The sequence below is a fragment of the Crocodylus porosus genome, unplaced genomic scaffold, assembly GCF_001723895.1.
Source record: "Crocodylus porosus isolate Cpor-Errol unplaced genomic scaffold, CroPor_comp1, whole genome shotgun sequence".
Lineage (NCBI taxonomy): Eukaryota > Metazoa > Chordata > Crocodylia > Crocodylidae > Crocodylus > Crocodylus porosus.
The window spans coordinates 31,510,267-31,522,155 of record NW_017728886.1 but is presented as its reverse complement, the minus strand read 5'-3'; the positions used below and the strand labels follow the sequence as shown (position 1 = coordinate 31,522,155).

General features: G+C 41.4%; 1 protein-coding gene across 4 annotated transcripts in view; it reads left to right on the top strand.

Annotated features, from left to right (window-relative positions):
- ARMC3 (armadillo repeat containing 3) overlaps positions 1 to 8,433 on the top strand; it is a 125,495-nt gene extending 117,062 nt beyond the window's left edge. For all 4 annotated transcript variants that reach the window (XM_019532108.1, XM_019532099.1, XM_019532093.1 and 1 more), the window contains 2 exons: positions 4,521 to 4,683; positions 7,564 to 8,433. In XM_019532108.1, the coding sequence (XP_019387653.1) occupies positions 4,521 to 4,683; positions 7,564 to 7,773 (373 nt within the window). In that variant the 3' untranslated portion in view covers positions 7,774 to 8,433. The remainder of the gene's footprint in view (positions 1 to 4,520; positions 4,684 to 7,563) is intronic.
- Positions 8,434 to 11,889: the final 3,456 nt, after the last annotated feature.

The following is an 11,889-nucleotide window of genomic DNA, read 5'->3' as shown; positions in this document are numbered from 1 at the left end:
TTAAGCCACAGCCTGCAGAGAGGGAGAGAGAGAGAGAGAGAGAGAGAGAGAGAGAGAGAGAGAGAGAGAGAGAGAGTGTGTGTGTGTGTGTGTGTGTGTGTGTGTGTGTGTGTGTTGAGGATGCTAAGGGGAAGCAGCTGTAGGAGATCCCAGAAGTATTCTACCAGCTTAGGCAGAATGCCTCCAGGTACCCTAAGAAGTACAGCTATTGTGGGAGTGGGCCATCCTTTAAAGCAGTGATTCTCAACCAGGATGCTGTGCCATGTGATCCTTTCAAGAGTGACACAGGGTGCCTATTATGTGTGCAAACATGATTTATGAGATAAACCCAAACATTTCAAATAGGAATCCACAGTATTAAAAACATTCTGACCTGTAGTGGTCTTTGCAGCAGAAAAAATGCTTTGTTATTTTTCCTTGGTCAAAAAACAATTTTTGAGTGCCTTGAATTTAACAAGACATGCTCTGGAGCTAAGAGACGTGCTTCAGGTCTAAAAAGGTTGAGCACCATTGCTTGAAACCATTCATTCTCAACTGGGGTCTAAGAGCACCCTAGGGTGCCATGAGATCCTTTCAAGGGTGCTAAAGCACCTGGCCTCTGTGCAAGGTAAACCCTCTCCTTCCCTGTCTAGCATCCTGTGCCCACCCTTGTGTTTCACAGACAAATGGCACCTGCAGCTGCTCCCCTGAGGACTCTTGCTGCTGCTCCACCCTGTCTCCTGGCAGCTGCTGTTTCAGCTGCGCCTATGCTCTGGAGTGGTGCTGCAGGTGGGCAGGTGTGTCCAATGCCCTAAATGACAATGGAAAGGGATGCAAGGGCAGGTGGCTCTGATTGCCAGCATGTGAGACCCCAGCAGAGCAGTTTTAGTGCTTCTGAAGGCTATGCTTGCCCTTTCAGGTACAGACCAGGAGTATGGAGGGGGCAGACAGTGAAAAGAGGAGTGCACAGAAGGTTGTGCTCATGCCCCTGCTGCCCTCACCTGGGACCAGATAGATTCTAGTTCAGTGTTTGTCAGCCAGGATGATGTTAAATGTTTGGCAAACTCCAAAGCAGCTTTCAGCTAGTTGGATCTGAAGTTCTCTCTGTGGTTGGACAGTAGGGGCGCTCCTGCACTGAGCTTCCCACCTCACTGTGCCTGATCAAAAACCACAGTCCACAAGCCTGGGGTAACCACTGCCACCACCTGGGCTTGGGTCTTTGTTAGGGCTTTGTGCAGCCTGGGGTACACAGACCCTGTGGACTTTTGGGTGTTTAGGCCACTGTGGAATTTCAGGGTGCTTTCTTTTAGCCTGAAGCATTCACAAGTAACCTCCTGGGCAGGACGGAAAGTAAAAAGCCTCACCCACCTTAGCCAGCCAAGCAAAAGGGAGCTAAAAAAGCTTGCCTCACCTCTCTGAAGCATATACACAGTGAGGCATGCTATAACAGATAGCTGTATTGATCAGAAAGGGAGAGAGGAAGGAATACGAAACAACAGAAAATTGATAGAAAACCTATTTGAGCAAAACAGAATAGGCTTGTTGGCCCTTTTGATATGCATCTAGTTCACTGAATCTTAAGTTACTGGCTAAATTTCAGGTAAGTTACTCGCATGTTCATCCAGAGGCTGGTGGAGTTCTGGAGGCTGATTGCTTGTATTAGTGTCCCAAAATGTCTGACCACTCCAACATGAAGTGACTCCCTTTTAAAGCTTTTGTGACCTCATCACTAAGTCCCAACCACAAACAGGGGCTACATGATGCAGACCAATCCTTTTAACAATCATCAGCATCCTCAGATGAGAAGGATTAGGGTTACACAGGGTTGTTCAGTGGGAAACACAAGACAAAAGGGAAAGCAAGTTCCCCCCTCCCAATGGTACCACTGAGGTGACTAGGTGGATCAGAGTTTGGAACAGAAGGGGTTGGGCAGACTCAGAGCAAGGAGGCAGACAAAGAGGGGGATTTCTTCACACCTCCCTCACTCCTTTAAAAAGCCTGTGACTATTGCCTGACAGGGCTGTGGGCACTGGCATGTTTGGTCCAGAAAGGTTATTGTCCATACCTACAAAAAAACTACATAACACATAAAACTGGCTGTAACAACAATGCATATCAAACATTACATCAGGAAGATTTGAGCTGGCCAAGTGCCGGGGCACATTGGGGTGGTCTGGCATCTTCCAGCCTGTTACCCATAGTCCTTTATGGACAGTGAATTCACTACCACCTTCTGGCTTCACTTGATATGTTCCACTGTCACGGTGAACTCTTGAAGCTTCTCTGCCCCTCTTTAAAGCTTGGTGTTGGTGTTCTGTGTTTTCTACAGCCATTGGAGTGGGGCCTGGTTTGACAGGACCGTGAACTGCTGTTCCCACAGATAGGGCCTCAACTTGTTCAGTACCCAGACGATTGCCAAACACTCCTTCTGAATAGATGACAGGTTCCACTCACAGGGAATTAACTTCCGGCTTAAGTAAGCCACAGGGTGTTGTGTCCTTTCATGCTCCTGCAGAAGTACTGCTTGAAGTCTGGTGTCCAAGGCTTTAGTGCCCATGCAGAAGGGTTAATTATAGTCCAGTGGTCTTAAAATCAGTTGTTTGATCAGGGCAGCCTTCAAGGTCTCAAATGCCTCTTGCCACTCCTGGTCCCAGACTACCTGATTAGAGTTGTCCTTTTTTGTCAGCTCATGCAAGGGAGCAGTGGTAGTACCAAAGGAGGGAACAAACCTCCTGTAGTACCTGGCCAGACCAAGGAAGGCTCTGACCTGCTTCTTAGTTTGTGAGGTAGGCCAGTTTCCAATGGTCTTGATCTTATCCCACATCAGAGTGATCATGCCTCCACCCACACAGTGTCCCAAATACACCACTTCAGGTAATGTCAACTGGCATTTCTTTCCTTTCACAGTTAGTCCAGCCTCTTTAATCTTTTCCAGCACAGTGGTTAGATGAATCAGGTGTGATTCAAAGTCCTGACTGAAAATGGTGAAGTCATCAATATAGGCCACTGTAAACTGCTCGCATCCTTGCAGCAAGTTATTAATCAGTTTCTGAAATAAGGTAGGAGAATTGCGCATACCAAAAGGTAGGACTGTGAAAATAAACAGTCCTAAAGGCATGGTAAAGGCAGACTTGGCTATTGCATCTGAATCCAGTGCCATCTGCCAGCACCTTTTAGATAGATCGAGAGTAGAGATGAACTTGGCTCAGCCCAGGGTGTCAAGCAGAGAGTCCATCCTGGGCATAGGGTGAGCATCAGGGGTAGCAATAGCATTCAGCTTCCTGTAGTCCACACAGAACCAGATGGTCCCATCCTGCTTCCAGATGAGTTCCACCACGCTGGCCCAGGGACTCATCGAAGGCTGTATTGCCCCCAACTGTAGCACATCAGCAAGCTCTGCGCAGCTTGTCTTTGTCCTGGGAGGGCAGTCAATCAGGCAGAAGAAGCTCCTCTATCCCCGCTTCTCCGTCCCACTCAGCATACAGGATGGAGAAGCAGGGATAGAGGAGCTTCTCTTGGTCCTCAGGTGATTCCTCGATAGAGAAAATCCAAAATACAACATCACTTCTGTCATAGTAGGGTTTAGGCATATTCACATGTACCACCTTAGGCCTTTTGCCTGACCCGTTCATGGCCATCACATAAGCCATGTTATCCAACTTGTCCTGGATGATATGGGGACCTTCCCAAGCCACTTGCAGCTTGTCTGTCTTTAGAGGCAGGAAGACAATAACCTTCTCCCCTGGTTCAAAGATACACGAGCAAGCCCCCTTACGCTCATGCATCTTTGAGTGAGCCTACTCTCCATCTCAAAATGTTTGTATTTCTCTGCATGAAGCATGTTATTTTGCAGCTGCTTAACTTTTTGTTTATATCACTCTTGAATCGTTGTAAGTTACCAGTAATATTTCAGAATTTTTAGCAAACTTCTCCTGCACTCCTCTGTTCATGAGAAGGTGCTTTACATAAAAATCTATAAAGGCACTATAGTATCCTCTTTCAAATTCCACCTTATTATTAAAACTCACTTTGCTCTGATGCCCGTAAAACACTTGACAGTGGCTAGATGTATGGTATGTTTTGACTACCTTTGATTATACTAAACTGCTACTGTGTGAAACTGTCCCCATCTTTTGTTTGTTTCATTTACCTTCTGTCTCTGTTCATATATTGTACTAAGGAAATATCTACACAGAAGTCACAGAAATGCTTTTCAGGGTAAATTACCCTGCTCTTTGCTGTGGCTAGCTTGACACCAATACCAAGCTAGCTTTTTTAAAGCTAATTTGGATATTTCAGTGCTATGCTTCAGTCACTTCTGCTTCCAATTATGACATATCAGAATGATCTGAATTATCACTTTAATTTCTTTAGTGGTGAGTATATGTACAGTTACTGAACACTAAAAATAACACTATATATAACCAAAGCAATACAGTTTTTTATGTCATACAAATATTTTTGTATATATGAAACCTTACCTTTAAGCTTGATAAATAGAAAAGAATACATTTAATTGATCTTGGTGTATATTAAAACAGGTTCGTTGCAGGCAATATGGGTGGTCCTATTGAAAAAGACAAATTACATGACTTCAGCTGGGAACTTCATATAAGCGAAATAAAATTTGAACAGAAATGCAATGTCATACCTATTGGAAAAATCAAGAAAGGGACCTTCTACCACAGGGCTTTACTTTTCAAGGTAGTTTAACGTATCTTTATCAGTTCTAAAAATATCCTGTGTTACAATATTTTTGTTAATGAGATAGCTACTGTACTGTAATTTCAGTTTTGATACAACCTTGTAGCATTTATCTGTCTCAGCATTTTAGTTGTGTATATATTTAAGTAATTTTAAATTTGGCAAACATTGATAGCCTATTGAATGAGAGCCAGCATGGCTTCTTTCTGTAAACATCCTTGTTTTTATAAGCAAGATTGACATTGCCTTAAGTGATATCGGCAGAATACTTCACACATGGCAAAAGCCATAATGTTATTTTTGTCATGAGCTACAGAGCACTGCATAACACAATTCCCATTTCAAAAATAAAACTATTGGGAAAGTCATTTCTACATGGTGTTTGCGTGCAGTACTCTGATAGGTCACAACGTCTTTCATTCAGTACAGGTGTCACAGGAGACTTATGAAAGTTGTGTGCTGTTAGCCAAATAATTATTTCAAATATGAGATAAAAGAGTAGAGAAATAAATATGTCATATGCTAATAATAAAGTATTAAATTGTGCAAATAAGCTCATTTAAACTATAAGAAACTGCAGAAGTTGCTAAACATCAATAGTTTTTCTAATATTTAAAGATTCAGTTTTGTTTAGCTACTTATCACAGGACAGTTTAAGTTCAAATCCTGAAAACAAAGAATAGTCCAAAGGCTCAAGTTGTGTTGTGATGTTCCTTAGGTGAACAGTGGGATGAAGAAGCCTTTGTAGCCTCTGCCCCTTATTACCACCCCCATGCCAGGGGAGCCAAACAGCATCTCTTTACAAAACCATGTGGCCTGGGCACATGTAGAGAGCATCACTGGGGTGAGCTCTCCAGCATTCAGGAAAAGCATTTTCTGTACCCAGTCCCCAAATCTTCTGTTTTCCTGTGTAGTTAGAAATAGGAGCTTTATCCCACTGGGAACTGAGAATTCCGGTTTCCAATAAATGACACAGCACTTGCTTCAGGCCTGGAATTTTGGATTCTAAAAATTACCTAACATTACCTTTTGTAAGTAATAGTGCAATTTTAAAGATTTCTAAAAGAACCTGCTCTACTGAAGAAGGGATATGAGAAATCATCCATTAGCACTTTTAAATGTCTCTAAGCTGGTTCTCAACCTTTGTCATGTGCATCCTTTCTTCCATTTAGTTGGTATCCCCCTAACTAAACAATATGGGAAGGGTCAGGGTATCTGTGGCCTCAAACTGAGAGCTCATGCTCTGAAATACTCCAGAAGCCGTGGGTTTGTTTTCTTTGATCTCCTTTAGCAATAGGTTAATGACACCAAATAATAACACAGCAGAAAGATTTTACTAGTAGTCATTTGGGATGACTCCTGAGTAGAACTCCCAAGAATATTTCTGGAAGTGGTATCCCTTCTGCCTCTCCATCCTGCTGTATCCCATGTGCATGTGGTGAGACACAGGGCTTAGAGGATTTGGTAGCCAGTGGGGAAGTGGGACATAGAAGGAGACATTCCTCCAATAGGTAGCTGCAAACACAAACATCCTCTCTTCCTTCTCCTTCAGGCTACAGACAGAACATCCCAGAGAGTGAGCCCAGGAGCCAACAGGATGTTTGTACAGAACGATGGTGAAGTGCAGAAGGGTGCTATAGTATCCATAGGAGCAGGGAAGGAGGAATGGGAGCAGGCACTGAGTATCTGATCTGTTCATAGGGTGAAAGGCTCCATTCTGTCTTTCTCTCACCCACCGGTGAAAAATACAGTAATGCAACTTGCCCCTTTTAACTTCTCCTTCCCCTTCTGGAAGAACATCTGTGGTTTTTAGGCTGGTGGGCTCACTTCCTACGATCCTAGGAAGAGAGGGGAAGACAGGAGCAAGGGCCTGGAGTAGGGCTCTGAGTAACAATAGGAAGGACTTCCTAGGAAACAGCACAGTGGAGCTCTGCAGAGAAGTATGGCCATCCTAAACTAATTGTATTGGCAGTGGGAAGAGATGAAAGAGCCTACATTCTTTGGTGGGGTATGGAGGAATAAATTAATAAAGGTATTAGGGGCAGCCTTGTAAATTCCCCTCCTTGCTAAAATTTCCCTCACTGTGATGCCCCATAAAAACTCAGTGAAGGATTCTCTCCCCAGAGCCATTTCCTAACTGAACCAAGGAAAGACATCCTTGCCAGCCTGCAACAAATTGCAAAAGTACAGGGCAGCAAGGAAGAATCCTGAGAAACAAGGTTCATATGTAAAAGTTAATATGTTAATCACAGTTCTGAGCACAACAAACTATAAGTGTTCTGATTTCCAGTTGTTTGTCAGTAGGTTGTGACACATTAGCAAGTCTGAAGAATGAGAAGCATGCTTCTGAGATATGTAGCAACCTAATGCCCATGCTAATCATCAGACCTTCACAATACAACGCCATAAAGTCTTTCATGTTAAGTCTGTAGGTTGAGAAAGGGGGAGGAAAAAGTTGTAAATGCTTCAGGTCAAAAACATGTCCTCCAATACGTTTAGAAAATATTGGAAAAACTGTGGCATCACATGTGCCAAGTTTTATTTGAAATCTAGTCGAGTGGCTGACAACACAAGAATGTGTCAGTTTCTGAAAAGAATTCTAACTGCTGTATTTCACTGCTGCTCTGGTAGAAGATGGTGGAAAAAATGCAAAAAGAATCCTTGAAAGAACTACAGGAAAGATCTGCCAGTTGCAGGATCTTGCAAGGCATCTAAAAAATATCCATTATAAAGTTTCTTTCAGAAAAGCTCATCTTCCATTTATTATCTTCTTTTACTTATTTCCTTGACCCAGCTGTGCATTTCAGAGACTAAATATATTGTGATACTTTTCAGCAGCTAGTGATAACTTTCATTATTCCTTTTTGTTTACTTTAATAGGTAATAGCAGACAGGATTGGCATTGGCTGTACTTTAGTTCGTGGAGAGTACACGAGAGCTTGGAATGAAGTTAAATTAGTTGACGACTCCCCTCAAGGAATAACTGGACTTCTGCTTCCTCCTCAAGTATATGTCATAGATCTAATGTACCAGCCAGGCTGCTTGATGAAGCAAGGAAGTGCAGAGGCAGATCACTATAAACTAATTTAATCCTAGTATCAGATCCCTTGAAAAGCAAAACAGTCATTTTTAAAGAAGTTTTATTCATAATTTGTATGAAGCATAAACATTTGTGGGCTCAACTTTCTAATGTTGGTGCCTAAGTCACTGTAATAGTTATTTAAATGGCAGTTTGATTTCTAAATGGCCATTTCCGATTGTTTTACTTCTGGTTTGTTATCCTGAATGTGGATTTAGGTATTCCTTTTGGTCATCCAGGTCTGACAGCTTTGAAATGTTATTCATTCATTCTATTTCATGTTGCCTTGCAGAATAAAATGTAGAGTTCTACACTGTAAAAATGGTGGATCAATTATACTTAACTGTGTAATATCATTTCTCATAGCAAATATATCCAAAGTGTTTAAGAACTAGAGGGTCTATTATCCCTTCCTTAGGCTCCCTCAACTTCTCCTGACATTTATAGGCATCACATATACATGAGGCAAGGAGAATAGAAACCTAGGGAAATAACTAAGCATGTATACATCTATTTGTAATACTTTTTGTTAAATTAAGCAGAGAACTAAAAATTATTTAAGTCATTACACTGCTCAATGTTCTTTACAGGTCTTTAGCAAAAAAGCTTTGTCTAACCTGTCCCCAAACTCTGAGAATATTAATGATGCAAAGTAGAGTAGAGTTCCTTAAGAAAAATACCACAATTCAGTCACAAATTTCCCCTTTTCAGAATGAATTATTTGCTGTCAATCATCATTTTACTTACTGTCACATCCCCTTTTGCTAGCCAATTCATTTTTTTCTCACTTAGCCTACACTATACCAGTTTGTCTTGGCACAGAGGAGACCAACTGATGGTTTGATGCTTGGAAACCTATGCTTTCTGCTGAGGTATGGAAATCTCAATTTAAAACCGTCATTTCTCATTTGAAGATAAAGTGGGCCATGGATGGAGCACAACAAAGTTGTATTGAAGGTATATGGCATATGTCAGGGTGGATACATGTAAGGTGAAATTTGCTTTAATACAAAGGACCCATACAAAATTGGATGCAGCAGATTAGTAGGGATTTTGTATTAGGGTGAATTTCGGAAGATTGGCAAATAGAAAATGATCTTTATATACTAGCTATTAGAAATGTTGTTTTTACTATTTGTCACAATGCCAGATGGAAATAATGAGCATTTAGTGAGTAACAAATAATTAATAACCTTGTAAAAATACAGCCTCTTGGGGATTCTCTGAGAGTTGGCAGGTAGATAGCAGAGTGCTTCAGCAGGGCTGCCAGTGTGTGGAATTTGTGAGTTTGAGGAGATAAGATAAAAGAGATTTGTAACTATTGTGTTCACTGCTACCATTTCCCCCAGCAGCTCCTCTGACATATATAATGTTTTTCTGATGGGCCATTTGGGAATATTTTCTCCCCATTAATTGTAAATCACTGAATTCATGGACAGGTGTTAGCATTATACTTTTGGCAATGCCACGGCTTTTGAAACAAATTGCACAAAACATCTGATGGCAGAACTGGGCTGCAGGCTGAGGATGGTAGGAATTGATGAAAGGTAACATGACTTGGTACTATCTCCAATAAGATAAAGAAAACTTGAAATTTCAGAAGGGCAGCAAATGAAAACAAAAGATTAATCCCTTTCCTACTATCTACCAGTAAGGGTATTTTTGTAAGTTAAAGTTCTGTTTTTCTGGAGTGGAACTGTAATGTGTGACTTACTCTTTTCTTCAAAGAGTACTTGAAACAAATGCAGTTTCAGTTGTTTCTATGAAGAGTCAAAGCAACAGAGATAAAATTCAAGCAATTCACAATAAAGAACAGAAAAACTCCTGTTCTAGACACATAGCAAACACATTTGACAAGTAGACACTCAGCAAAACAAACAATGGAAAAGAAACAACTTTGTACCATGTAATTTTTGACAACATTTCTGTAAAAATGTCATGTGTTTACAGTCTAGCTGGGAATAATTTTATGTCTTTTCTGTCACATTTTTAGCTTTATATTAGTTGAATCCCATTTCTTCAAAACTATAAAACACAAGGAAAAATGTGTTTGCTAAGCAAAAACTGGCAAGAAATCCACATACATAAGTGTAATATCAATCCAACATCATCAGGGTACAGAAAGCTGCATATAAGCATTCAGCATGAAGTGCTTTTCCTTAGGATTTCACTAAATGTAACTCTGGAGGTATTTGAAAAATAAATCATTGCTTTCTATTGAATATGGAGGTACTCTTGACTGGATAGTCAAACCAGTCAGTTAGACAGCTGCAGTGTGCCTGAGACCTATGCAGTTCACAGCAATAGAATGAGTGATTTTACGTTCATACGTAGTGTTTGCAGGGAGTATACAAGAAAGGTAAAAGGTAAAATACCCCAGAATTCAAACATAGGTTGTTTCCTCCTCAGCCTGGGGGGATTCCAGTGCACTCCTCCCATCTCCCAGCAAAATGCCTCACCACCAAAGTATAGATTAACATTGGTGAGAATACCCTTCACCCCTCCCACTGAATCTGAGCCTTTGCAGAAAAAGAATTCAAGGTCCATTGGTCCACAGGGAAAGTGAGTTCTGCATTCAGGTCCCTTCTCTCAGGTGTGGCTCTGGCTCTGTATTTTAATCAAAGATGGTATACTGTAAAATACAAAATAGTACCTGACAAGTATGACATAAAAGTCAGAGGAAGAGCAATGAAAGTGTAGGTCCCTTGTTGAATGCAGAAGGCAGTCTGGAAGAAGCAATGAAGACTGAAGTATTTAATACCTTTTTTACCTCTATCTTCACAAATCAGCTACCAGTTACCAGGAAACATTTGCCTAGTGGAAGAATGAGTTTAGGATTACTTACAGAAGTTAGATGCTTTGAAGTCAGTGGATGCCTATACACATGCAGCAAAGCTGCTTCAATGCACTGTAATCACAAAGCATTGGAACAGACTCGATTAATTGAGTCTGCTAGAATGTGGTAATTATCACACTCCAACAGACTCCATCACGTGTATCAGCTTCCCTGCACTAAAAAATGGCAGCAGGGACGCTTTAACTAAAGCTTGTTTGACAAGCTTTAATTAAAGTGCCCCCACCGCCATTTTTCAGCTCAGGGACACTGATACACGTGACGTTCCAGGAGCTTTAATTAGAGCAGCTCTCTAATTAAAGTGCTCCCTCCCCCCCCCAAATCCTGGAGCATGTGTTTAAATGCCCAGTAGGACCAGACAGCATATAACCTAGACTAGAGTTCTGAAGGAATTGGCTGAGGTAATTTCAAAGCCATTGCCTGTCATCCTTGAGAACCTGTGGAGATCAGCTGTGGTCCTGTCAGATTGGAAAAGGGCATCTGTAAGAAAGAGAGGAAGGAAGATCCAGCAAATTACAGTCTGACATCAATACCTGGAAATATCATGAAGCAGATAATAAAGGCATCTATTTTGGACCATCTGGTGGAGAACAATGGTCAGGAACAGCTAGCACGAATTCACCAAGAGCAAGTCATGCCTGGCCAATCTGATTTCCATCTATAACAATGTGACAGGGTCTGTGGATTGGGGGGAAGGGGTTGGGCGGGGAGAACTGGATCCTTCCATAATACCTTCACTTTAGCAAGGTTTTTGACATTGAACACTCCCACAATGTTCTTGTTAATAAGTTAAGTAAATACAGATTAGATGAAACTACTGTAAGTACGTTGTAGATACAAAACTAGATGGATCATCATGCTCAACAAGTAGCCATCAATCACTCAATATCTAATCCAGAGAAGGTATCAAGGGGTTTCCAGGGGGTCTGTCCTGGGGCTGGTACTGTTTAACATCTTCATTAATGATTTGGACAAGGGATTGAATGAACACTTAGCAAATTTATAGATGAAACCACATTGGGTGAGTTGAAGACACTCTGCATATTAGTGTTAGGATCCAGAGTCACTGTGACAAATTAGAGAAATAGTCTGCAATCAATCAGATAAGATTCAACAAGGAGAAATGCAGTCCTCCCTTCCATAATTGCATGCAAAAATACAGACTGGGGAATGACTGATTAGGTTTCATAGTTTCGTAGTTTGTAGGGTCAGAAGGGACTTGAGCAGATCATCAAGTCCGACCCTCTGCCATGGCAGGAAAGAGTACTGGGGT